At 35.0% G+C, this 25,121-nt stretch overlaps 1 protein-coding gene and 1 long non-coding RNA gene across 6 annotated transcripts in view; one reads left to right on the forward strand and one right to left on the reverse strand.

Moving 5' to 3' along the window:
• KCNT2 (potassium sodium-activated channel subfamily T member 2) overlaps positions 1–25,121 on the forward strand; it is a 398,329-nt gene that overhangs the window by 111,361 nt on the left and 261,847 nt on the right. For all 5 annotated transcript variants that reach the window (XM_055233859.2, XM_055233862.2, XM_055233861.2 and 2 more), the window contains exons 2-5: positions 10,081–10,160; positions 12,479–12,578; positions 21,679–21,727; positions 24,805–24,864. In XM_055233859.2, coding sequence (XP_055089834.1) covers positions 10,081–10,160; positions 12,479–12,578; positions 21,679–21,727; positions 24,805–24,864 — 289 coding nt within the window. The remainder of the gene's footprint in view (positions 1–10,080; positions 10,161–12,478; positions 12,579–21,678; positions 21,728–24,804; positions 24,865–25,121) is intronic.
• LOC134731969 (uncharacterized) overlaps positions 1–25,121 on the reverse strand; it is a 156,136-nt gene that overhangs the window by 34,467 nt on the left and 96,548 nt on the right. The gene's annotated exons all lie outside the window — the stretch shown is intronic.

The following is a 25,121-nucleotide window of genomic DNA, read 5'->3' on the forward strand; positions in this document are numbered from 1 at the left end:
CTTCCTAGTTTCGATGGTCTTTACAATTTGGCATGTTTTTGCAGGGGCTGGTACCGGTTGTTCCTTTCCATGTTTAGTGCTTCCTTCAGGAGCTCTTTTAGGGCAGGCCTGGTGGTGACAAAATCACTCAGCGTTTGCTTGTCTGTAAAGTATTTTATTTCTCCTTCACTTATGAAGCTTAGTTTGGCTGGATATGAAATTCTGGGTTGAAAATTCTTTTCTTTAAGAATGTTGAATATCGGCCCCCACTCTCTTCTGGCTTGTAGAGTTTCTGCTGAGAGATCAGCTGTTAGTCTGATGGGCTTCCCTTTGTGGGTAACCCAACCTTTCTGTCTGGCTGCCCTTAACATTTTTTCCTTCATTTCAACTTTGGTGAATCTGACAATTATGTGTCTTGGAGTTGCTCTTCTCGCGGAGTATCTTTGTGGCATTCTCAGTATTTCTTGAATCTGAATGTTGGCCTGCCTTGCTAGATTGGGGAAGTTCTCCTGGATAATATCTTGCAGAGTGTTTTCCAACTTGGTTCCATTCTCCCTGTCATTTTCAGGTACACCAATCAGACGTAGGTTTGGTCTTTTCACATGGTCCCAAATTTCTTGGAGGCTTTATTCATTTCTTTTTATTCCTTTTTCTCTAAACTTCTCTTCTCACTTCATTTCACTCATTTCATCTTCCATCAGCGATACCCTTTGTTCCAGTTGATCGTATCTGCTACCGAGGCTTCTGCAATCTTTGCGTAGTTCTCGATACTTGGTTTTCAGCTCCATCAGCTCCTTGAAGCCCTTCTCTCCATTGGTTATTCTAGTTATCCATTCGTCTAATTTTTTTTCAAAGTTTTTAACTTCTTTGCTATTGTTTTGAATTTCCTCCCGTAGCTCGGAGTATTTTGATCATCTGAAGCCCTCTCTCAACTCGTCAAAGTCATCTTCCGTCCAGCTTTGTTCCGTTGCTGGTGAGGAACTGCATTCCTTTGGAGGAGGAGAGGTGCTCTGCTTTTTAGAGTTTCCAGTTTTTCTGCTATGTTTTTTCCCCATCTTTGTGGTTTTATCTACTTTTGGTCTTTGATGATGGTGATGTACAGATGGGTTTTTGGTGTGGATGTCCTTTCTCTTTGTTAGTTTTCCTTCTACCAGACAGGACTCTTAGTTGCAGGTCTGTTGGAGTTTACTAGAGGTCCACTCCAGACCCTGTTTGGCTGGGTGTCAGCAGTGGTGGCTGCAGAACAGCGGATTTTTGTGAGACCACAAATTCAGCTGTCTGATAGTTCCTCTGGAAATTTTGTCTCAGAGGAGTACTCGGCCGAGTGAGGTGTCAGTCTGTCCCTACAGGGGGTTGCCTCCCAGCTAGGCTGCTCGGGGGTGAGGGACCCACTTTAGGAGGCAGTCTGTCCGTTCTCAGATCTCCAGCTGCATGCTGGGAGAACCACTACTCTCTTCAAAGCTGTCAGTCAGACAGGGACTTTTAAGTCTGCAGAGGTTCCTGCTGAATTTTTGTTTGTCTGTGCCCTGCCCCCAGAGGTGGAGCCTACAGAGGCAGGCAGGCCTCCTTGAGCTGTGGTGGGCTCCACCCAGTTCGAGCTTCCTGGCTGCTTTGTTTACCTAAGCAAGCCTGGGCAATGGCGGGCGCCCCTCCCCCAGCCTCGCTGCCACCTTGCAGTTTGATCTCAGACTGCTGTGCTAGCAATCAGCGAGACTCCGTGGGCATAGGACCCTCCGAGCCAGGTGAGGGACACAATCTCCTAGTGTGCCGTTTTCCACGCCCATTGGAAAAGCACAGTATTAGGGTGGAACTGACCTGATTTTCCAGGTGCTGTCTGTTACCCCTTTCTTTGACTAGGAAAGGGAACTCCCTGACCCCTTGTGCTTCCCGAGTGAGGCAATGCCTCGCCCTGCTTCGGCTCGTGCACAGTGCACTTCACCAACTGTCCTGCACCCACTGTTTGGCACTCCCTAGTGAGATGAAACTGGTACCTCAAACAGAAATGCAGAAATCACCCGTCTTCTGTGTCGCTCAGGCTGGGAGCTGTAGACCGGAGCTGTTCCTATTTGGCCGTCTTGGCTCCCGAGGCCTTTGCACACTTTTTAAAGAGTTTATGTTTTTTTCTTGTTGAGTTGTTTGAGTTCCTTATAGATTCTGGATATTAGCTCTTTGTTGGATGCATAGTTTGCAAATATTTTCTGGCATTCTGTATTTTGTCTGTTTACTCTGTTTCCTTTGATGTACAGAAGAGTTTTCATTTAATTAATTCCTATTTGTCTCTGTTTGTTTTTGTGTGTTTGACAAGCCTTCATTTGTTGGTTATCAGAAATTAAGTATGAATATTTGGAAATGGATAGGAATCTGGTTTAGAGTCAACAATCACAGGGCAGACCTTAACAAACATGTCCCACTATCCATCCTAGCTGTATGAATTTGGTCCAGTCACTAAAATTATTTGAATCAGTGTTTCATTTTCTTTCTTTCCCTTTTTTTTTTTTCTTTCTTTCTTTCTTTCTTTCTTTCTTTCTTTCTTTCTTTCTTTCTCTTCTTTCTTTCTCTTCTTTCTTTCTTTCTTTCTCTTCTTTCTTTCTCTTCTTTCTTTCTTTCTTTCTCTTTCTTTCTTTCTTTCTTTCTTTCTTTCTCTCTCTCTCTCTCTCTCTCTCTCTCTCTCCCTCCCTTCCTTCTTTCCTCCCTTTTTTTTTGGTGGAGTCTCACACTATCACCCAGGCTGGAGTGCGGTTGTGCAATCTCAGCTCACTGCAACCTCCACCTCCCAGGTTCAAGTGATTCTTCCGCCTCAGCCTCCCAAGTAGCCAGGATTACAGGCATGCGCCACCACACTCAGCTAATTTTTGTATTTTTAGTAGAAATGGGGTTTCACCATTTTAGCCAGGCTGGTCTAGAACTCCTGACCTCAGGTGATCCACCTGCCACGGCCTCCCAAAGTGCTGGGATTACAGGCATGAGCCACCATGTCTGGCCCAAAGTTTCTTTTTCTATAAAGTTGATATCTATGTTACTCAAGCAAAAATCAAATAAATTAATAATAGTATACTTTCTTTATAAACATTTAGTAAAATCATAGATAGCTAAAGGTACAAATAAATAAAATCTAAATTCATAACGTATTTACAAAATCTGTGGGGAAATGACATTAATCATAAGGTAGATTAAGTTGCAATAAGAAAGAGTTCCCAAGGATTCACCTCACCATAAACCCAAGTTTTGCATCCTCAGATGTTATAACATTAGGAAGAAAAATAAGATGATTTTATTTCTCCTGCCATACTATTAGTTTAGAGTCCTCATGGTTTGTACCAAAGAAAAAATTGGCTACTACATTATGCCTTCATTCAGGAATTTATCTCTTAATCTTTAATGTCCAGTAGGTCCTAACTAATATGTGGAATGCTAATGATATAAGCATGGACAAAACTCAATATGGCCCTTGCCCTCATGGAGTTTACATTCTAATGAATAAATGTGGTGTGACTGAGAACTGGTATTGTCACCATTATAGAAAAAGACTGTATTTAGGACTGCCACAATCTTGGTGCTTGAAAACAATAGAAGTTTATTGGCTGACAGTAATGGAGGCTGAAAATTTGAACATAGGGTGTAGGCAGGGCCATGTGCTTTACTAAGGCTCTAGGAGAGGATCTTTCCTTGCCTTTTCCAGGTTCTAGTAGTCCCAGGTGTTCCTTGAGTTTTGAAAGTATAACTCAATCTCTGCCTTTGTCTTCATATGACCATCTTCCTTCTGCATATGTGTCTGTGTGCAAGTTTTTCTTTTCTTATAAAGACATCTGTCATATTCGATTAAGGGCTCATCCTATTATAGTATACCCTCATATTAATTTAACTAATTATGTCTGCAATAACCTCATTCCCAAATAAGCTTGAATTCTGAGGTCATGAGAGCCAGGACATTTTCTTTTAGGGGAACATAATTCATTCCATCACAATGACCTTAGAGAAAGTAGGAGTAAACTGAAAATAACGTGATACATTTGGAAAGGTATAATTTTTATTTTTGTTAGTAGCGAAAACAGAGTGAGAGAACCTTGGCAGTATACTTTCTCCTTACTGATCAAAGTCAGATCACCAAACATGGAATTAGCAGGATGCCACAATCTAGAAGCACAGAAATAACTCCAGGTGAAAAGTTCTTAGAAATGCAAGTTGTACTGGGAGCTATGTATATTAACTTGCCATTCAGATGTACATTTTCCAAAGGACAATGAACATCAAATAAATAGAGAACAGGACTTCTGTGCATCCATTGAATCTGCCTGCTGAGACCAGAAGGTCCAGGCAGATAATCCCTTGTTTGAGATGAGTACAGTAATAAACATCTTATATATGGACTCCATGACCAATATTGCAGAATCAGAAGAAAGAGGGAGGGAAACAGCACTTGGTAGTAAGAAGTAGACACAGAGGAAGAACCTTCCTCTTATAATGATCTATGTCTACTATAAGATTTAAAAGGGACTGTCCACAAAAGTTTGACGTCCTAAATAGGTGTCAAGGCACTGGCACTAGAAAAAAGCAAACTAGTGTTTCTGAAAGAATGGTGCATTGACAGCCTGGCTCAGAATTATTTTTCGTGTTATTAAAATGATGAGGCCTAATTTAAATTTATTGAATAAGAATTTTAAGAGTGAATCAGGGAAATTGCATTTTAACAGGACTCCAGGTAAATTTTACATTGAACTCAAGTACCAGAACAAAAGAATAAAAGGAAAATGAAAAAAAAAAGTATCAAATTAAATTCAACATTAAGGTAGTTGATATCATTAGGAAAAATTGATGATAGTTGCAAAAAACATCTCTGCAGTATCTAAATTGTTTCAGACCATAGAAAAATCTGGAGTTTTTCAATTCATATTTGAAGATAACAGAATAATCTAAAAAAGACATCACATCATTATGACTGTAGAAGAAAAACTCCTGAAAAAGTATAGGAAAATGAATCCAACAGTAAATTACCTAAATAGTTTACCATCACAAAGACAACTTATTCCAGGATAGACAAAAACAATTGCATCATAGGAAAACTGTTGAAGTAATTCACCAAATCAGTACATGAAAAGAAAAGCAACAATATACTATTAACTTGATAGATTCAATATAGGTTTTTTTAATAACCATCAATACCCATCCATTACTGATATAATTTTTAGTAAAGTGTAAATATTTAAGCAATCCCAAGATCAACAAAATACAATTGTTCCTCGGTAATCATGGGGATTGGTTCCAGGACTTCTGTGGATACCAAAATCCACAATGCTCAAGTGCCTCATATAAAATGGCATAAGATTTGCATAATAATCTATGTACAGCCTCCATTATACTTTAAATTATCTCTAGATTACTTATAATACCTAATAAAATACAAAAGTTATGTAAATAGTTGCTATACTGCATTGCCTAAGGAATAATGGCAAGAAAAACAGGTCTGTATCATTAGGAAAATTAGGAGGGAAATAGCACTTAGTAGTACCTAAGTACTACTAAATACCTAATAAAACATGAAAGTTATGTAAATTGTTGTTATATTGTATTGGCTAGGGAATAATGACAAGAAAAACAAGTCTGTACATGTTTAGTACAGATGTTGTTTTTTGTTCTTCCCAAATATTTCCTATCCTCAACTAGTTGAATACATAGATGTGGAACTTAACGGATACAAAGGGCCAAGTGTAATTAATTACTGCTAAAACACTAGAGGCATCCTCTTATAAGAAAGGGACACCACAATTATTTGACCTTTTTTCCCCCCTAAAAGTGCTAGTCAATGTAGTAAGGCATAAACAATGAAATGTAAACACAGTAGTTCCTCAAATAATGCCATTTCATTCAACATTGTTTTGTTATAACATTGTTGAGAAAAAAAATCTATTCCTGATTGGGGTGACTGTCTCTGTGGAGTTTGCACATTCTGTCCGTATCTGCGTGGGTTTTCTTCAGTTACTGCAGTTTCCTCCCTTATGCCAAACATGTGCAAGTTAGGAGAATTCGTGTGTCTAAATGATCGTAGCATGAGTATTGATGTTTGAGTGTGTCTTGCAATGTGATGGCGTCCTGTCCAGGTGGGGTCCTGCCTGGTCCCTTGAGCTGCTAGGATGGGCTCTGGCCACCTACCACCCTGAACTGGAACAAGTGGGTAAATAACCTTGCTTGTTTTCACTAATCTTTCTTGAATGTATGTATAGCTCATATGTATTTCAACCTTTAATATCAAAAGTATTTTGGTCTTTATTTAGAAGTTTGGTGACATTTTTGTGGCCAGTAGAAACCTAACTCTTGTTTACAGCAATTAGCCTATGGTAAATTTGGATTTGTTATCTATCATTTCTTTTCTTTTCTTTTTTTTTTTTTTTTTTGAGATTGAGTCTTGCTCTGTCGCCCAGGCTGCAGTGCAGTGGCATGATCTCCACTCACTGCAACCTCCGCCTCTCAGGTTCACGCCATTCTCCTTCTGCAGCCTCCCGAGTAGCTGGGACTACAGGTGCCCACCACCATGCCCGCCTAATGTTTTGTATTTTAGTAGAGCCAGGGTTTCACCATGTTAGCCAGGATGGTCTCGATCTCCTGACCTTGTGATCCGCCCGCCTCGGCCTCTCAAAGTGCTGGGATTACAGGTGTGAGCCACTGTGCCCGGCCTACCTATCATTTCTCCTAAAGTCACAAAGAAGCTAAGGATGACATTAAGTGAGGTCTTACTGTAGAAATATTAAAGAACATGTTCATAACTGTCTGTCTAGCAAACCCAAGTAATAAATGTGAAAAAAAATCACATGTAAGAGAGGTCAACATGGTAGCCATTTCCAATATCAAAACCAAAAACTTAAAGATTGGAACAAAACAGTTTTAAAAAGCAACCAAAATTATAAAATAGCCAGAAATAAGTGTCACAAAGAATATATAACATCTACCCAGATAAAATGTTGTTGATCAACATAAAAATAACTATTAAATAGCAAGAACATAATTCAATAGAAGATACCACCTAATAATGATTGGAATTCCAGTATCTTTTTAAATAAAATAAAATTTCTATTATTGTATTTGAATAAATGTAACAAAATTACCTTAAATTTTAGCTTTTGTATAAGCCTTTGACAAAAATGACCTCTTAAAAAGTGATGAGAGCAGATTTGCCATAAATCAAAACTCTGTGGTTCTGGGGACGGTCCAGAAAGAGTACACTAACTTAGTGTAAGAGTACACGAAAGATTACACTAACATAGTCTACTACTATTTTTTTTAAAGTTGTATAATTTCATGTTTTAGCATAATCCATGTTTCTCAATGATTATATTGACTCAGCGAGATCGCCAGATTCATTAAGAGTTTTACTTCACATAATTTGATAATTACATTGGGATTAGTAAATTATTTAATGAGAGACTTCACACCATGCAAAATTGCCTTTGCTCTCAGGAAAAAAAGCCAGTGGCTCGCATGCTGTTGTCCAGCCTTTGGCACATTTATAGGTATTGGAGAGCTCTCCACATTGATGGCCATTTCACAGTTGGATAATTCTCATTCATAATTTGTGTATTGAATATTAGTTCTGTTTAATAGAGAATCACATTATGTGTCATTCCATTTTAATAATGTTGGTAACTGAAATATTTAAAGACAACCGTGACTCCTAACTCTTCATAATTATGAATTCTTTCTAGTTTCTTCTACCTTTCCATATGTGGTATGTTTTCCAGATTCCTCATTATTTTTGTTAAGGCTTTAGATGATCTCATTTTAGTTAAAAAATGCCTCTCTGCGCCTGTAATCCCAGCAGTTTGGGATGCTGAGGCGGGCGGATCACGAGGTCAGGAAATTGAGATCACCCTGACTAACACGGCATATGGTGGCGGGCGCTTGTAGTCCCAGCTACTGGAGAGGCTGAGGAGAAGAATGGCGTGAACCTGGGAGGCGGAGCTTGCAGTGAGCCGAGATCGCGCCACTGAGCTCCAGCCTGGGCGACAGAACGAGACTCCGTCTCAAAAAACCAACAAAAAAAGGCTCCTCTGTTTCGTACCCAGTACTGAACTCCAATATTATCTGAAAAATGGACTCATTCTTATAAATTTGGTAATTCTAGGAAGAAAATCTGCATGGCCTTTGCTGAATTATTTTTGTAACAGCCGTATGTCCTCTCAAATTTGCTTATGTAGCCATAACAAATTTCAACTAATTTAGCTTTATCTCACTATTTACAGTACTATATTTAAAATGAACTGACTTCTCATTTGATAAACAAGGAAAACAGATCCAATAATGCATTTCCAAGACACCGATGAAGTTTCGTTTCTGTATGTGTGTGCATGGACTTTTGTAGTATGTATATGTATGTCGATTTGTAGGGTGTGCGCATGTACATGGGCGTGCAGATGGAAATAATCTGCTAAAAGATATCATTGCCATTTTAGTGGCTTCTTTAGAACTTCCAAAGAACTTCTCCAGCTTCTAGACCGGAGAAGTTATCAACTAAAGGGAATCTTGCTTATTTTAAAACAATTTCATTTAATATATAAGGTGAAGAAAAAACAAAGTGAGAATATGATAACAAGGAAATAAAAATAGAAATATATTCTTTAGAGAGAAGATATAAAAGAACATTCAAGTATTTTAGAAGATGCAACACATACATTTTGATTCGTAATTAGTTTTAAAAATGCCCTGTTGAGGGGAATATCACACACTGGGGCCTGGGGAAGGGATAGCATTAGGAGAAATACCTAATGTAGATGACAGATTGACGGATGCCGCAAACCATACACATGGCACGTGTATACCTATGTAACAAACCTGCACTTTCTGCACATCTATCTCAGAACTTAAAGTATAATAAAATTTTTAAAAAATGCCCTGTTGCTTTTGTGACACAAGAAATTGCTTTTAAACTATTCGTGGTTTTCCTTGAATAAGCAGGGTAGTAGAGAGTTTATGAGATAATATAGCAGTGAAATATTTCTCAAATGCATGAGCAGCTTTGTAATGTCAGTTTTTTTTTTCTCCCAATTTTCTCTAAGGTATCTACTCTTGCAAAAAAAAAACCAAAATAAAAAATCTCCACCCCTCCGAAAAAAGACCCCCAAACCTTATCTGTCTTACATGAATTACATTTTCAAAATGTTACCATATTAGGAAAAATGAAATTAAATATTTGTTTTTGTGTAAACATTAAAACCCATTCTTAGCTGTTTTTGAAATTCTAACTCATAATAAATATATTTGAGACTGATTAAGGAAATTGAGTATTATTTACAAGTTACCTTGCACTGAACAAGATTTCTCTTTTCACTTAGTATTTTGAAAATATTAATTGTGCCTTATCAAAGGGAGACTGTTTGCTAGAATTTAGAGTATTTATTAAAGTACTGCTATTATTTTAGACTGTTGATATTATTGTATAGTGGATCAAATATATAATATGCAGTCTATTAATTGAGTTGTTTGCTTTATAATCTATCTGTGGTAACTTTAACAGTTCTATTTGCCTCTACTACTTCTCAGTGGATCCGTAAGTAGGAAGGTAAAGTGTTATAGAGTATGGTGTCGTAAATAGGCTCTAGGTGTAGTGAAGAATTGATTATTAGGCCCTGCCCTTTAAAATTCTGAATAAGTGGATCTGGCGTGGTGGTGCCCAAAGTGAATTTTTCAAGCGGTCAGTTAATTCTTACAGCAGGGAAAAAAATGGGGAAAGCACTGATTCAAACCCATTTCAAACACATATTAAAGACTTTTGCATTATTGCTGTTTTGAATAATCCATGCTACTCATTACATTCATTAATACAAATAATTGAATTGACTATGTATAATATTTAAAATGATTCCATCTTTAAAAGTAGAAAATAACTGCTTCTCTATAAATCAGTACTTTACTCAGTTCTCATTCTCCATGGCAGGGAATTTACTAAAATATATAATGCATTAAATCAAATAATTTATTATATAATATAATAATAAATATATTATTCTTTAAGTTAATTAGAAAACTACAGATCAATTTATATTTGTTGATCTTCACGAAAATAAAGATATGATTGCTTACATACATTTACATGTTTTTATTGTCTGTTTGCAGGGTACAAGTTGAATTCTATATGAATGAAAATACATTTAAAGAAAGACTAAAATTATTTTTCATAAAAAACCAGAGATCAAGTAAGTTATTCATTTCATTCCTCTCTCTGTTCGTACATATATTTACTTCAAAATATTTCAACTGTGTGATCTTTTGCAAAATACTTTTTAGACAGAGGAATAAAATTGGTTATTTTTTTCAGCAGGTGGTAGAGTAATAAAATTGGTTATTTTTTCCAGCAGGTGGTAACATTTTAGAAAAGTATAGGCACTACATATAGTGATATTAATGCCTCTTGAACATCTTCAATTCTCCAAATGCCATGTTAATAAGTAGACTTCTGAGTGGACTATCTGGATTAGTATAAACATTGAGGAAAATAATTTAAATGAGGGTCCTTCCATTTTAACTCTAAATATTGTATTTTCAAAAAGCTCTGACAGACCACAATGGGAAACAATTGTCTGATTTAGGGAAGGGAATGTTTAATATTTCCTAATCATTCCAAATAATAAGAAACATCTAGGCTGCACTGAAATATACAGATTCCTATCTTTCGTAGCCTAGAGATTTTGAGCCAGGAAGTGTAGGGTAGATCTCAGAGTTTAACATCCCAGTGATTCTTATCATCAGACAAATGTAAGAAAGTAATAAAGTAGAACTTCAAGAATACAAAATTGGCATAATCACTGTCCTCCTGGAGCCTCTTCAAGGTTAGGAGTGCCGCTGATGCTTGTTGCTTCCCATAATGCCATATATGTTTAAAAAGCCATATGTAATAAGCCAATATGCAATTTTTTTTCATGGTCATTGCTTAAAATGTCACAAGGAATGGAGAGGCCTGCATTAGTTGGTATAGACATTAAGCCCTGTGAATTTTGACCTCCAAATCCTCTTGTTGAAATTAAGTTGTGCCTCTGTAGGTAGGATTCAAAGAGAGAAGCTTGACTTGTGGGGAGTTATCCAAATACTGATGATAGGGAGTATTTCAATATTTAAGTCATACTGCTCAGATAGTCTTAATGACAGGCTGGCCTCAAGGTTAAGACTGTTAGTAACTTATGCTTTGCTAACATGGTTGTTCAGAATATCTAAGGAAGCCCCATAAATAGATATTACCTAAAGGGGTCACATCATCTGAATAGTTTCCCTTATTTCAGTACTAACAGTCCTATCTTTCCAGGCCAAAAAAGGTGGATGCATTGTTTGAATACTTCACCCATAGTCAGCTGCAACTCAGCAGTTATTTGAGGAGGCCTATTTCTATAAAACCAGCACAATTTCATTAATAATTTGAAAGATGTTTTAAGGAAGTGAACCCATAAAATGTATTCAGCATTTTAATTGGAAAACCTAGGGAAAATTTCACAAATGATAAGCATTAACCTTTTTACTGGTAAGAACTGTTACCACAGGTACACTCACAATAGCAGAGTAGGACAAAAAAAGTGACATTTCATTTCTAGATTTTATTAAGTAATAATTATAGGAAGGCCTTTATCAAAATTTTATTCAGAATGCATGAATCAGATATCACAAGGTAATTACAGGAAAGATAATGCTCATATTAATCAGACTTTATGCATATTTTGCTTAATCTTAAATACTCTTCATCATCATTGAATATTACAGGCTGCATAATTGTGACCTACACAGTTTAGAAGATACATACATGGCAGCTTTAATTCCCACAAAAGTTTAAGATTTCATGGGTATTTTAAATAGTTAAAAATAGAATTTAATTTATTGATTGTGTGTGTATCTGAGAGAAATGGAGAGATTGATCTTGTGTGTGTTTCTCAGGGAATGCTATTAAGATTTCTCTACACTTATATAATATATATTATTATATAATGAATAAATATATATAATTATATAATTGGTATGCATTATAATTATATAGTTAATATTAAATATACAACATAGAACTATACAAATATAATTAATTTCTTTATAATCAAATCTACAAGATTCTGTTAAGGTATAACTTTTATAACTTGGCTTGTGAATTTGTAAGCAGCTAGATTTTCTAGCCAGTTTAACTTTATCCCAAAATTTTTGGATATATAAAATGCTTAAACTTATAAACATACTTTAATCAACCTTGATTGGACATAAATTTTGTGGCTTCTGAATGTTCAAATCTAGATTTAGTCTTTTTATAAAATATGCACTCTCATTTGCAGTTCAAGTATTCTATCAAACTCACTTTTTGTTTCAATATTCAGGTAATTAAAATTCAGCCACCAAGAACTTCAGAGAGTTTAGACAATTATAGTAGTGTAGCTTCTAAATACAATTTAAGTGCTGTATTTAAAGTTGATATTTTTGACAATTCTTTTTAGTCTTTTGTGAACTAAGTTCAAATGAAAATCAAACTTTTATCATTTGTTTAAAGGTCTAAGGATACGCCTGTTTAATTTTTCTCTCAAATTACTAAGCTGCTTATTATACATAATCCGAGTACTACTAGAAAACCCTTCACAAGGAAATGAATGGTAAGGTACCTTTTTCTGAACTTCAACAATATTATTTTGATTATTTTGAGTTGTATCACATTTTAAATTTAAAGCATGTTGTATAGAGCTTAATTTTTAAGGGTATTTTAGGTGTTTGTCACAAATAAAATTGATCTGATTTACAGGCACTACATAATTCTTGTAGGTTCTTTGTAAGTATCTTTTATTATTTTTCTGTTTGTCTGATGCTAATATTGGACTGTTAGGCATAAAATTGTATTGCTAGCCAAAGTGCATTAGGTAGTTTTTGTTTTGAAGTGGGTAAGTCTCTTTAAAGATCCGAATGCATTTTTGTTCTTGATTTTCAGATACTCCCAAAAGATTTACTCTTCTGCATGACAGTTTTATATTTTCATAATAATAAGTAGTTAAACCTTCAATGGAAACATTCCATCATATATTGGGAAGGATAACTATCTCAAGACTCAGTTTTAACCTGTGCAGTTCTTTATGTTATTTGAGTTAAATGACATTGATGTATTAACTTGACTTATTTTGTGCTCATAATCGTGTTGCTCTTATTAAATTATATTTCTAGTCATTTGTGGATTTTCCTTTTTAGGCTCTGCCTTTTGCTAGAAACAGTAGGGAAAGGTACTGGTGTGTAACTGTATGCATAATATTTATCTAATCATCATCCTGGACCCTTGTCAAGCCTACTAAATTTACAATGATTTTCAAAGCCGAAAACTTAAATTTGATGACTAACATCTATACAATTATTTCTTCATATGCAAGTCTGCCTTAAGAAAATTAAAAAATGAAATGATCAAAGTAAAATGGAAAGTGAGCTCATAATATGCATTTAAATGAATTAGTTACCCCTCAGATTGTTTAGGTAGTAAAAATGATTCTGTATTTGTTTAAAGGTTTGTATCTGTATTTATTTAATGTTAAAGATTAATAAGTGAAGTTTTATTTAATAATCTATAATTCCTTATAAAACTAATGAAATATAATTATGAATATTTCACTGTATTTTTATTACTCAGCATGTACCAGTCACTTTGCTATTTGCAAAGATGTAGAGATGCATGGAACATTCAGTACCCTTAGGGAACTTTTAATCTGTGAAAAGGTTGTTTATTTTGGAGTTCCTGCTATTTCTGTCACTAGACTAGTTTTCTTATATGTGTTATTTTTTTCAGTATATACTTCGTCTTATTATTCTCACTTTATATATGAAGAAACAGAGGTTTTCTCATATTTGCCACTCTGCTTTGAGACCCTCGGGACAAATCTTATCATGCTTTTTATCTCTGTTTAAGCAGTGACCACAGGAAACAAGTGTGTTCCCATTCCCCCAAATTCCAACTGCATATTTAACTTTAGAACTTTGATGTCCAGACATTTCAGACTCACCGTGTTCCAATTAGCTTTTTCAGTGCTCTTCCACATCTCAATGAATGAAAACTCTATCCTTCCCCCAAACCCTGCTCTACTCACAGCCTTCCGCATTCCAGCGGATAACAATTACATCCTAAAAGTTGCTTGGACCAAAAGTTTTAGAGTCAATGCTTTACTTTTCTGCAGCATATACAAATGCCCTAAAAAATTCTATCATTTCTACTTTCAAGATAAACCTGGCACACAATCACTTCTCAATGCCACCATGCTTGTACAAGCCACCTTCTCACACCTGGAGTGCTGCAATAGCCTCCTAATTAATTAATCCTGCTAATTCTACCTTTGTTCCCTTTTGATAGATTCTTAATGTAGAAGCTATTTCTGTAAAATATAAGTCACATCTTGATACGACTCTGCTCTGATTGCCGAAGTACTTACCATGGCCTTATATCTTCACAACCCACTACTCATCCCACACCCATTCTATCTGGTCCAGCCACACTGGCCCCTCTCTGTTCTTGATCATACCAGACACACCTAGCTTAGGTCCTTCATAGGGGCATTTCTTTGTGTCCAGGATTCTCTTCCTTCAGATAACATAAGGCACACTTCCTCAGATAATATGAAGCTTCCTATTTAACATTGTAATCTCCTCATAAGACTCCCTTAATAGTTTTCTTCTTTTTCTTTTTTTTTTTTTCTGTAGAGCCTGTTTCTCTTTTACATATTCTACCTAATCTTAGTCATTTATTTTGTTTTCTGTGGTATTCCATGAATACTAGAGAGGATATTCCATGACAGCAGGGATCATTGCCTGAATCCCCAGAGCTTGGCATAAAGTGGCAAACAATAGTTATTTGTTAAACGAATGAATGGATACATGAGTAAAAGAAGTTCCTTAGTAATCTAACTTTGGCTACTCCACCTCATCAGCCCCCTACTCCAGCTATGCTGAACTACTTGAAGTAGCTTATGCACCTTTGATCTCCCTTCCTCTGGGCCTTTGAACATTCTTCTCCCTCTCCTGGGAAATTAGGTTTCCTGCTCCTCACAACCCACACTTTTTTGACTTGCTTCTGGACTCCAGGGCCTTCAGGAAAACAACTTTTTGGATATCAGTTAATCTAAAATCCTTATGGGTATTGTGCCCTGTAGCCCAGTTCCACTCTGGCTTAGGAGTATCTTCTGGGTACTCTCCCACATACTTCTCTCGCAACAGCCAAAGCATCGCCCTTGATTTCACCATTCACTTATCAGTCCTTTCTACATGCTCACCAAGGGCAAGAACCATGCAGTGTTTTCCTCTGTAGCTCTCACGCTAAGCATAGGACTTGGTAGGTCAGTGAATGCTGCTGAATTAATGAAATGATGCTCAGCAATTTTATTGATAGTGTGTTGCACAATAAAAATGATTGAGGACTACTGTCTGGAGATGTCAGTGTTATTAAAATGGTTCATGTAACAAATTATTCTACAATCATATCAGAATTATTTTTAAAATGTGGTGATTTATAAATAAAAAGTACACTAGCAAGACCTGAAAATCATAAAATGAGGCATGATGGAATCCTTCTAAGGGTAAAAGGGCATTTGGTGGGTGTTAGCAGAGTAAAATTATATTATTTGAAAACATTAAGAGGAACAAAGTTTCCTACAATTAACTTCTATGTAATATCACTAAGAATATTTGGCCACAATTGTAGAGGATATACATTTGAAAAATCAGATTACAGTAATTAAAAAATATCTATGGTTCCATTTTGAATACAATGTTCTGTTTAGTTCCCATTGTCAGTGCAGTATTGGTTAATGAAAAACAGAAGTCGCCTTTATGGGTGCAGGCTCTATTTTAAAATAATGAGGCTAATTAAGCAAAGAGATTTATTTAATTAGAGCTTCTGACATGGTAAGTCTGCAGATATTTTGTGCTGCTTTGCTTTATTTTTAAATCCCTTTCAGCAATCAAAACTGATATGAAAACATTATAATATGGGAAAACTGAATAATATGAAAAGAATTTTACTGTCAATATATGATGTGTGAATGGCAAACTGTGATGTACACACAATGTGTAGTAAATGATTTAAAGATGTTAGGAAAGGAAGCACACCTGCAGCATGTAGTTTATAAATTACACTGAAAGATGAGCCGTCAGAATTAACTCATTGCCTGCTGATGCTTACAGTTCATCACTGTGTCCAAACTCATGCATTCTGTATCTACTTTAAGAATTGTTGAAATGATTATTAGTTTTTAACATCAAGTGATAGAGACACAGGTAAGAAACACATGAACAGGCTTCTATTTTATGGTATTTGGATTCCATTTAAAATCAACGCCTAATATAGCAAACTGTGTGTTTAAGTGAAATTCAAATTTTAAATATTATTTCTTCCTCAGGGTAACGACTATTAAAGGAAGAAATAGAATTTTGACAATAGCTCTTAAATATTTGATGATCAATAGGAACGAATATTTTAATGTAGACCTTTTCTTCTTTTTTGTATATTGATTATTTTTTAGACTGAAGTAGGACAAAGTTCTCTAACAAATCTCAAAAATTTAAAAGCATATTTTTGTTTACTGGAGTCTAATACTGGTGTTTTTGGTCATTGTGAACCTTTTCGCCATATAAGGATTCACATACACAAACATACACACACAGACACAGACACACACATACACACACACACACACATACTCCATAACATGGTAGGTATTATATATATGTACAAGCCCCCTGCATTTTGTGATTATGTATTGTCCTAAGACCAGAATCTTTGCATCCTGATTTCAAAACGAGAAAGAGAGCTTGGAGAAGGCATATATGTTTTTAAAAATTATTGGCCAACAAATGACAAGCATCACCTTTGCTTGTACTTCATACTCAGGTCCCACATGAGAACCAGTTGTATTATCATACCTTGACACAAAGACTGAGAAATGTAGTTGACTGAAGAGTGACTTTTTTGCATTCGACTCTATGCCATGGAAGGGGGAGAATGAATGTTAATTAAAGCCAACTCTGTCACAGCCAATGTTATGTCTGGTGGAAGGGCCCTTAATGTCCATTCTTTCAGTTAGTCATCAGTCTTCTCTGTAACATCCTTGATAGTTGGTTGTCGAAACTGGGATTAAATGTTTCCAATGTTTTGAAAGGATTCAAATACTGAAAAGTCTTTCTAACATATTGGCAAGACTCATATGCTTTCATATTTTGGTCACCTAGTTTTTGGATGTGTATTAAATATTTCATGTTTGTCTTGAAATGTGGGCTTAGTATCATATCTAGTATTCAGATTTTAGTGTATATTATGGTCAGAGGAGCTGTATAATTTACCCTCCTGTTTTATTTATTATTTGTTAATACATTACAAGCTTATATTAGTTTGTTTTTGAGCTATCAGTCTTTGAGTTCATCTTGGGTTTGTGAGCAACATATTCTTTCATATGAATTATGTCCTGCATGTTAACCCTATTACTTTCAAATGCTTTGTTCTTCTGCTAAACATATTCACCTCCTGACTCCCACCTCCTCTGCCAAAGCTGCTCTCACACTTCTACCCTCTATTTTCCTACTTTTAAGATGGTTCATAAGTGTTCTGGGAAAAGTGACTGAGGCTGCATTATTAAGTTCCTATATTTAACTTTTGCTTTTCCTTCCATTGTTTGGTATGGTTCCTTTAGTTTTCATAATAATGCTTCATACATGAATTTTATCAACAGGATAGTCTAATTCAGAATAACTAAATGATATATATTTGGGTTTTGGTTTGCATTTTTTTATTTAATTTTTTATATTTTTGAAAAAGGAAATTTGTTTATTATTTAAAAATGTTTCATGCTTATTACAATATAGATATATATGGCAAGGAAGTAAACATTATCTGAGATCACAACACCTAGAATAAATACTTTTAGCATTTTTAAAGACTTCATTTACAAATTATCTCTACACACAGACATATAGGTAACATATACATACTGGTATGACCTAAGGTAATATTTTAATGACTTTTTCCTCATTTGTAATGTTTTTGTTGTTTTACTTGATGATGATGATGCATCTGCTACTTAAATTCTCTTCTTGTTAGGTATTCAGGTAGATTCCAGTTATTCTCCTGCTATAAATAATACTGAAATAAATATTATTGTGCATGTTTTCTTTCTTCCTAGTGTTTTTTATCAATGAGATTAAATTTTCACTTGAAATTATAATTTAGCTGTCAGTTTTAGTTTCACTTCTCATTTTGGAGGTTATCTCGGAATGGGCAGATTAGATCCCACATTCTTTTTTTCATGATAAATTCATTTTACAAAGGAGGGTTTGAACACCGGTTTTTACCAAAATGTGTACATTTCCTTCTATGTATTTATCCAATTTAATGTTAAAGAAACTGATAAAAGTGTGTCTTTCCATTGGAGATCTCTTTGAAATTTATATATGAGATTTGTAGAATTTTTTTTTTTTTTTTAATCGATTCTGAAGCCTATTTCACAAGACATAGTCGAGCCTGGAAAATAAGTATGCCTTTATTTAAAACTCTTATTTAAATTCTTTATGACATCTCAATTGCCTACCAATATCACAGACCAAAGAAAATGCCATTAGTTTGAGGTAAACAGATTTTTTTTTGGAGTTTTAAAAATATGAAGTTGATTGTACTACAAATTTCAGATATACACATTAGAAAATTATTTCATTTGGACCCTTTAGAAAAGTATTAATTTCACCAAATCTGCTATACTGGCAGTGTAAAAGTCTTAAACTAACTTTATTATTATTTTTTCTAAGTTCCTTCCCCTCGCCCCCCAGTCCCCAACAGGCCCTGGTATATGTTGTTCCCCTCCCTGTGTCCATGTGATCTCATTGTTCAATGTCTACTTATGAGTGAGAACATGTGGTGTTTGGTTTTCTACTCCCATGTTAGTTTGCTGAGGATGATGCCTTCCACCTTCATCCATGTCCCTGAAAAGGACCTGATCTCATTCCTTTTTATGACTGCATAATATTCCATGATGTATATGTACCACATTTTTTTATCCAGTCTATCATTGATAGGCATTCTGGTTGGTTCCATGACTTTGCCATTGTAAATAGTGCTGCAATAAACATAAGTGTGCATGTGTCTTTAGAGTAGAATGATTTATACTCCTTTGGTTATATACTCAGTAATGGGATTGCTGGGTTAAATGGTATTTCTGGTTCTAGCTCCTTGAGGAGGAATCGCCCTACTGTTTTCGACAATGGTTGAACTAATTTACATTCTCACCAACAGTATAAAAGCGTTCCTAATTCTCCAACATCTGTTGTTTCTTGACTTTTTAAAAAGAATCTTCTATTCAATAAATGGTGCTGGGAAAACTGGCTAGCCGTATGCAGAAAACTGAAACTGGACCCCTTCCTTACACCTTATACAAAAATTAACTCAAGATGGGTTAAAGACTTAAATGTAAAGCCCAAAACCAGAAAAGCCCTAGAAGAAAACCTAGTCAATACCATTCAGGACATAGGCATGAGCAAAGACTTCATGACAAAAATGCCTAAAGCAATTGCAACAAAAGCCAAAATTGACAAACAGGATCTTAGTAAACTAAAGAGCTTGTGCACATCAAAAGAAACTATAATCAGAGTAAATATCAGGCAACCTGCAGAATAGGAGGAAAATTTTTCAATCTACCCATCTGACAAAGGTCTAATATCCATAATTTACAAGGAACTAAAACAAATTTACATGAAAAAAACAACCCCATCAAAAACTGGGCAAAGTTTATGGACATACAATTCTCAAAAAAAAAGACATTTATGCAGCCAATGAACATACGAAAAAAAGCTCAACATCACTGATCAATGGAAAAATGCAAATCAAAATCACAATGAGATACCATCTCACGCCAGTCAGAATGGCGATTATGAAAGTCAAGCAGATTTTAATAAGTCTATGTTAATTACCAATTTTCTTTGAAAATACGCACTTCTGTTCAGCAACTTAATTTATATTTTTTTCCAGAGATTGCTATCTACTTGACAATATAGTAACTTTTGTGGCACATAATTTTTCCACTTAACAAAACTGGGCATCTATCCCTCTTCACTCTGACACACTTTGTTGTAGTCTGATTTCTCAAATGTTACTCAGAATATAAAAGTGTTTTAGAAAAGACAGTGATAATGAATCCATAAGTTATAACTTTGCCTTAATTGGCACCATTTATCATTGATCATTGGTTGCCTAGTTTAATATATGCATGTACTTAGCAAGGCATTGGGTTTATAATGGTGAGTAAATTAGATAGTTATTTTATCTTACAGAACTTGTAATTGAGAGGAGACAGCCATTAAAGAAACATATATACAAGTAAATATAAAGTTTCCACTGAGATGAGTGGCAGGAAAGGTGTGATGGGTGACACGGCCCAAGGGATTAGTTGACAAAGTTCATCAAGTGGAATCCTCAGAGAGGGTTTCCCTGAAACACAGAGGGTTGAGCTGAGACTTCTAGGATGAGAGGAGAGAATGTAAAAAGGGCTTGTAGAAGGAAGGAGTGAGTCCACTTGAATAAGTCTAAGAGTGCCATGTCAACTGTTTTGATCTTTATTCTAACGAAAGTGCAAAGGCAATACACAATAGGGAATAGGGTAATGTGATCTAAAACGCATTTTGAAAGAATCTGTGTATTTGCGACTTGGAAGAAAAATGGTAGAGGGCAAAAGAAGGTGCAGTGTTCCCACTGGTAGGTTTTTGCAAGCATCCAATTGTGAAAAATGGTGGCTTAGAATAAGGTGATTGTGGTAGTAGACACAAAAAGAAGCAGATGAATTCTGCAGATATTTGGTTGCAGTGACTGAAAAGGTTTGGTGGCTAGTGAATTTAGTATTTACAGATGCAGGAGAAGAAAGTATCTAAAAGGATGCTCAAGTTTTGAGTAGCCAGATAAAATGAGATTTGGCACCATTTACTGAGATGCGAAAAACTACCATTCACCTGCCTCTCTTCAGGAAAATGTAATTATTTTCATCTTTTCCTGAATAGGGTATATTGCTGTGAGTAACTCCCGTTGGAATCAACTGTGTACCAAATGATGTAGACACCGCTAGGTTATAAATTGTGGAAAATTAGAATTAGAGGGATATTAAGTGTTATGATGTTCTTGCCAGAGCATAAGCCTTTTTATCATCAGAAAATATATTATTTTTAGCGACTAAAGATGATTACTCCTTGTCTTGCCCAATATGTTAACCCCAGTCACACTGTTTTCCATGGTATGTTAAATATTTTATAAAACTTCAAGTCTGAAATATTATTGTGTTGTATACTCTGTTACTGACTTTTTTCTGATTATTTATACTGTTGTTTTTATACAGGACATATATATGTCCTGTTACAAGTAAGAAAATCTTAGAGTTTATAGACGACTATTAAATGACTTTTCAGTGTAGAATTATCCAGTAAAGGGTTTAAGGTTATTCTGCCCAGCCATGTCATTCTTTAAATAATGTCACGTATTTTATTAACAGTAACAAAAAATGAAATTCAGAAAGTTTTTATTGGAATAGAAATGAATATTAGCAAAAAGAAAACTAAGGCAACAATATTTTTTCAAATGTTAATTTTGATATTTTGTCTTTTTTATGCTAGCATTATTTTAATATTTCCAACTTTAACTGAACTTTAAAAGTGAATAGATTTTTCACATTTTAAAAAACTAACTTATTATTATTCTTTTTATAGGTCTCATATCTTTTGGGTGAACAGAAGTCTACCTTTGTGGGGCTTACAGGTTATGTACAATTTTGTTTTATCCCTATATCTCTGGGTTTATTCACATTTCACACAGAAGTACTATTGGAGAGCTTTTGATGTTCAAAATGAGTTTGTCTTTCTGCTTGATTAATCTTCATGCACATCTTGAACTAACATTTTCATTTTTTTCTTGTTTGTCTGAGCTCTGCGTTCTACCTCTTGAGGATTTCGTCATGATCAGAATTAGATTTTAAAGAGCTTGTGAGAGTTTGGAGAAAACCAAAGTAAACTACCGCTTTAAGCCTCCACAAGTTTTCCCCAACTACATTAAGTATTCCTGTTATATGATTCCTTTAAAGTTAATCAAAGCCCATAACTGTGTTTGCTTTTTACCTTGTATTCTTAGTGTCCGGAATATGGTAGAATATCAATAAATAATTATTTAATGAATGAACAAAGGAAACAATGACTCATATCACCAATAGTAAGAGCTTAGTTCCTAAGCAATTAATCATGTAAATAAAGCCAAAAGTGTGCCATAGCATAAAAGGAGTCTTTAAGAAAGGCTAAGAAAATATGAAAGAGCACAACATGTCTGATTTATATTGCTGAGGTGTTCCCTAGAGTCTCCGTTACTTCTTTGTTTTGTTTTGTTTTGTTTTCTACTGAATTTCATGCCAAGCAAACTTTTTGTAAGTTTCTATCTCCTCTACTTCTGTTTACTTCCTACAGATCCTTTTTATTTTCTGTTGCTTTTAAAAATTACAAATTAATCGGAAGAATAGAATCACCAACATCAAAAAGAATTGGAGGTTGGAAGACAGTGGAGTCTGGAGGAAAGAGAAAGACTTTAAGACTCACTGCTTAGGAGCAATCTTCAAAATAGTTTATTTATTTATTCATAAAGTTATATACATTTATGGGGTACAAGTGCAATGTTATTACTTAGCTATTTAGAGTAGTGGTAAAGTCCGGCCTTTCACTATATCCATCACTCAAATAATGTATGTTACACTTATCAGGCAATTTCTCATCATCCACCCCCTTCCTACCTTCTCACTCTTCCAAGTCTTCAATATCTTTCATTCTACACTCATTCTACATGCCTTTCAAAGTCACGATGATTGTGAAGTCTGTATATTTGTATGTGATAATGAATTACTTTAAGTATGTGTGCATTGTGATCATAACCATGAAATCAAGTTTTTACTATGCTTCGGTGTTTTAAGTTTTGTTAAAGTCAAGTTGTTTTTTACATTTCCTTACTCTGACTTTTGTTGCAATATCATATTAATTTATAAATAACTCTGAAAATGTTGAAATGTTCATTAAAATGTAGTATTTTAATCTCTGAGCTATCCTTCAATTAAATGCACATTTAAATTGTTTTATGAATAGCCATATATTATCTTCAAATAAATTTTGATCTATTCAAATTGCTTTTTAAAATAGTGATATTTTAAAATAATAACGATGCTCTGTTTTTTTTTTTTTTTTTGAAACGGAGTCTCACTGTGTCACCCAGGCTGGAGTGCAGTGGCGCGATCTCGGCTCACTGCAAGCTCTGCTTCCCGGGTTCACGCCATTCTCCTGCCTCAGCCTTTGGAGTAGCTGGGACTACAGGCGCCCGCCACCACACCCGGCTAATTTTTTTGTATTTTTAGTAGAGACAGGGTTTCACTGTGTTAGCCAAGATGGTCTCCATCAACTGACCTTGTGATCCGCCCACCTCGGCCTCTAAAAGTGCTGGGATTACAGACGTGAGCCACGGCACCTGGCCATTGTTCATTTTTAAATAGCACTTTGAGTAACATGTTAAAAATGCTCTGGAGATCATCTAATGCTATGTACTTCTACAAAAAAAGCATGAGTAATCATGATTTAGAGGATTTATGGGGAAAACGAAAGAGATTTGCGTTTTCTATCATAATAATGCCTGGCTACTGTACATACTTCTGAACATATTTTACTTACACTGCTATGCATTTTATCTGTTTTCTTATTGTTCTCGTGTTTTAATATTCTTTTAAATTAAAAGATTTTTATCCCAACAGAAGAAAAAATGTAATCTCCAGGGTATCTGCCATTCTCAAAGAGTCTTAAACGTCAAAAATCTATAAACATATATTTACCTGAGTCAGTTTTTGTTTATATTTGCTCATTTGATTCTATTTATCTATCCTAAGGTTGTAGAGCATTTAACACAGAATAATTGTATTATTGTTTTCTAGTTACTTTTTGTGGCACAGTAATATATTTTTGGTAGTTAACAGTAGAGATGGTGTATACAATAGAGAATATAGAAAAAGATAGAAGCATACATAGGAAGATAGGACTAACACTTCTATCTGCACAAGGGGAATTGGTTATGAAATTCATTCAAATAAAATCTGAAAGTATTTTAAAGTGGTGGTATGGTCTATTTTATTTAGTATTCAAAGATGTACCCTTTTTATTTTGTTTGACATGGGTGATAAGACTGAATATACTATTAAACTTGAAGCATGTGTTATTTCATTTTCTGTATTTTCTGAAGAGAAATACTGATTTTGGTACAGGTGCATGCTTCCGGGATAGAGTGGCTATCTGTGGTGGACAGTTATGTGTGATTTTATGTATTAGAAACACACACACATAGCTGGGCACGGTGGCTCGCACCTGTAATCTCAGCACTTAGGAATGCTGAGTTGTGTGGATTGCTTGAGCCCAGGACTTGAGACCAGCCTGCACAACATTGCAAGACCCCATTTCTATTAAAAAAAAATTTTTTTTAAATGAAACACACACATTAAAGAACCTGTTCTTTATATATCATGTAAACTTCAGCCAGTCTGACTATTTTAATAGCACATTTACATTTTGAATAATAACTAAAAATGGTTTACTAAGGAGTATTAGAATGTATGAAAACTAAGCTGTAGTACAGGAGACAGCAAACTCTGGCCAGCAGCCTGTCATCTGTGTATAGAAGTTAAAGTGCCACCTAGTAAGTCCTATTATACACCCATATATGTATACATGCACATATATTTAAATAAAGTTAGTAGTATAGCCAAGAATATATATAATTTAATTGTATTGCATTTTCTCATTAAGTTACAATTTATCTTTCAGGTTTCAGTGGCATTGATAAGTCTGTTTGAAACAATATTACTTGGTTATCTTAGTTATAAGGTAAGTTATTTTAATTAGCAGTTTCCCGCTGATAGAACACATCGGTAGTATTTACTCAGTATTCCTCTATTTATAGTTTGCACTGGAGGGTAAGGCTGACTCTTCTTGAGCCACTTTGTTTTGAGCCTCTCCAGTGGCTGATAAAAAGCTGTATAAATACGGTAATGTTTTCCTTGATGACTTACAAATGCTTCGCTAGTTCCTATGGGTTTACTTACCGATTATATGCATACATGTAGTGAGGCAAGCAAATGGAA

Source organism: Symphalangus syndactylus, chromosome 19 (assembly GCF_028878055.3).
Source record: "Symphalangus syndactylus isolate Jambi chromosome 19, NHGRI_mSymSyn1-v2.1_pri, whole genome shotgun sequence".
Classification (NCBI taxonomy): Eukaryota; Metazoa; Chordata; class Mammalia; order Primates; family Hylobatidae; genus Symphalangus; species Symphalangus syndactylus.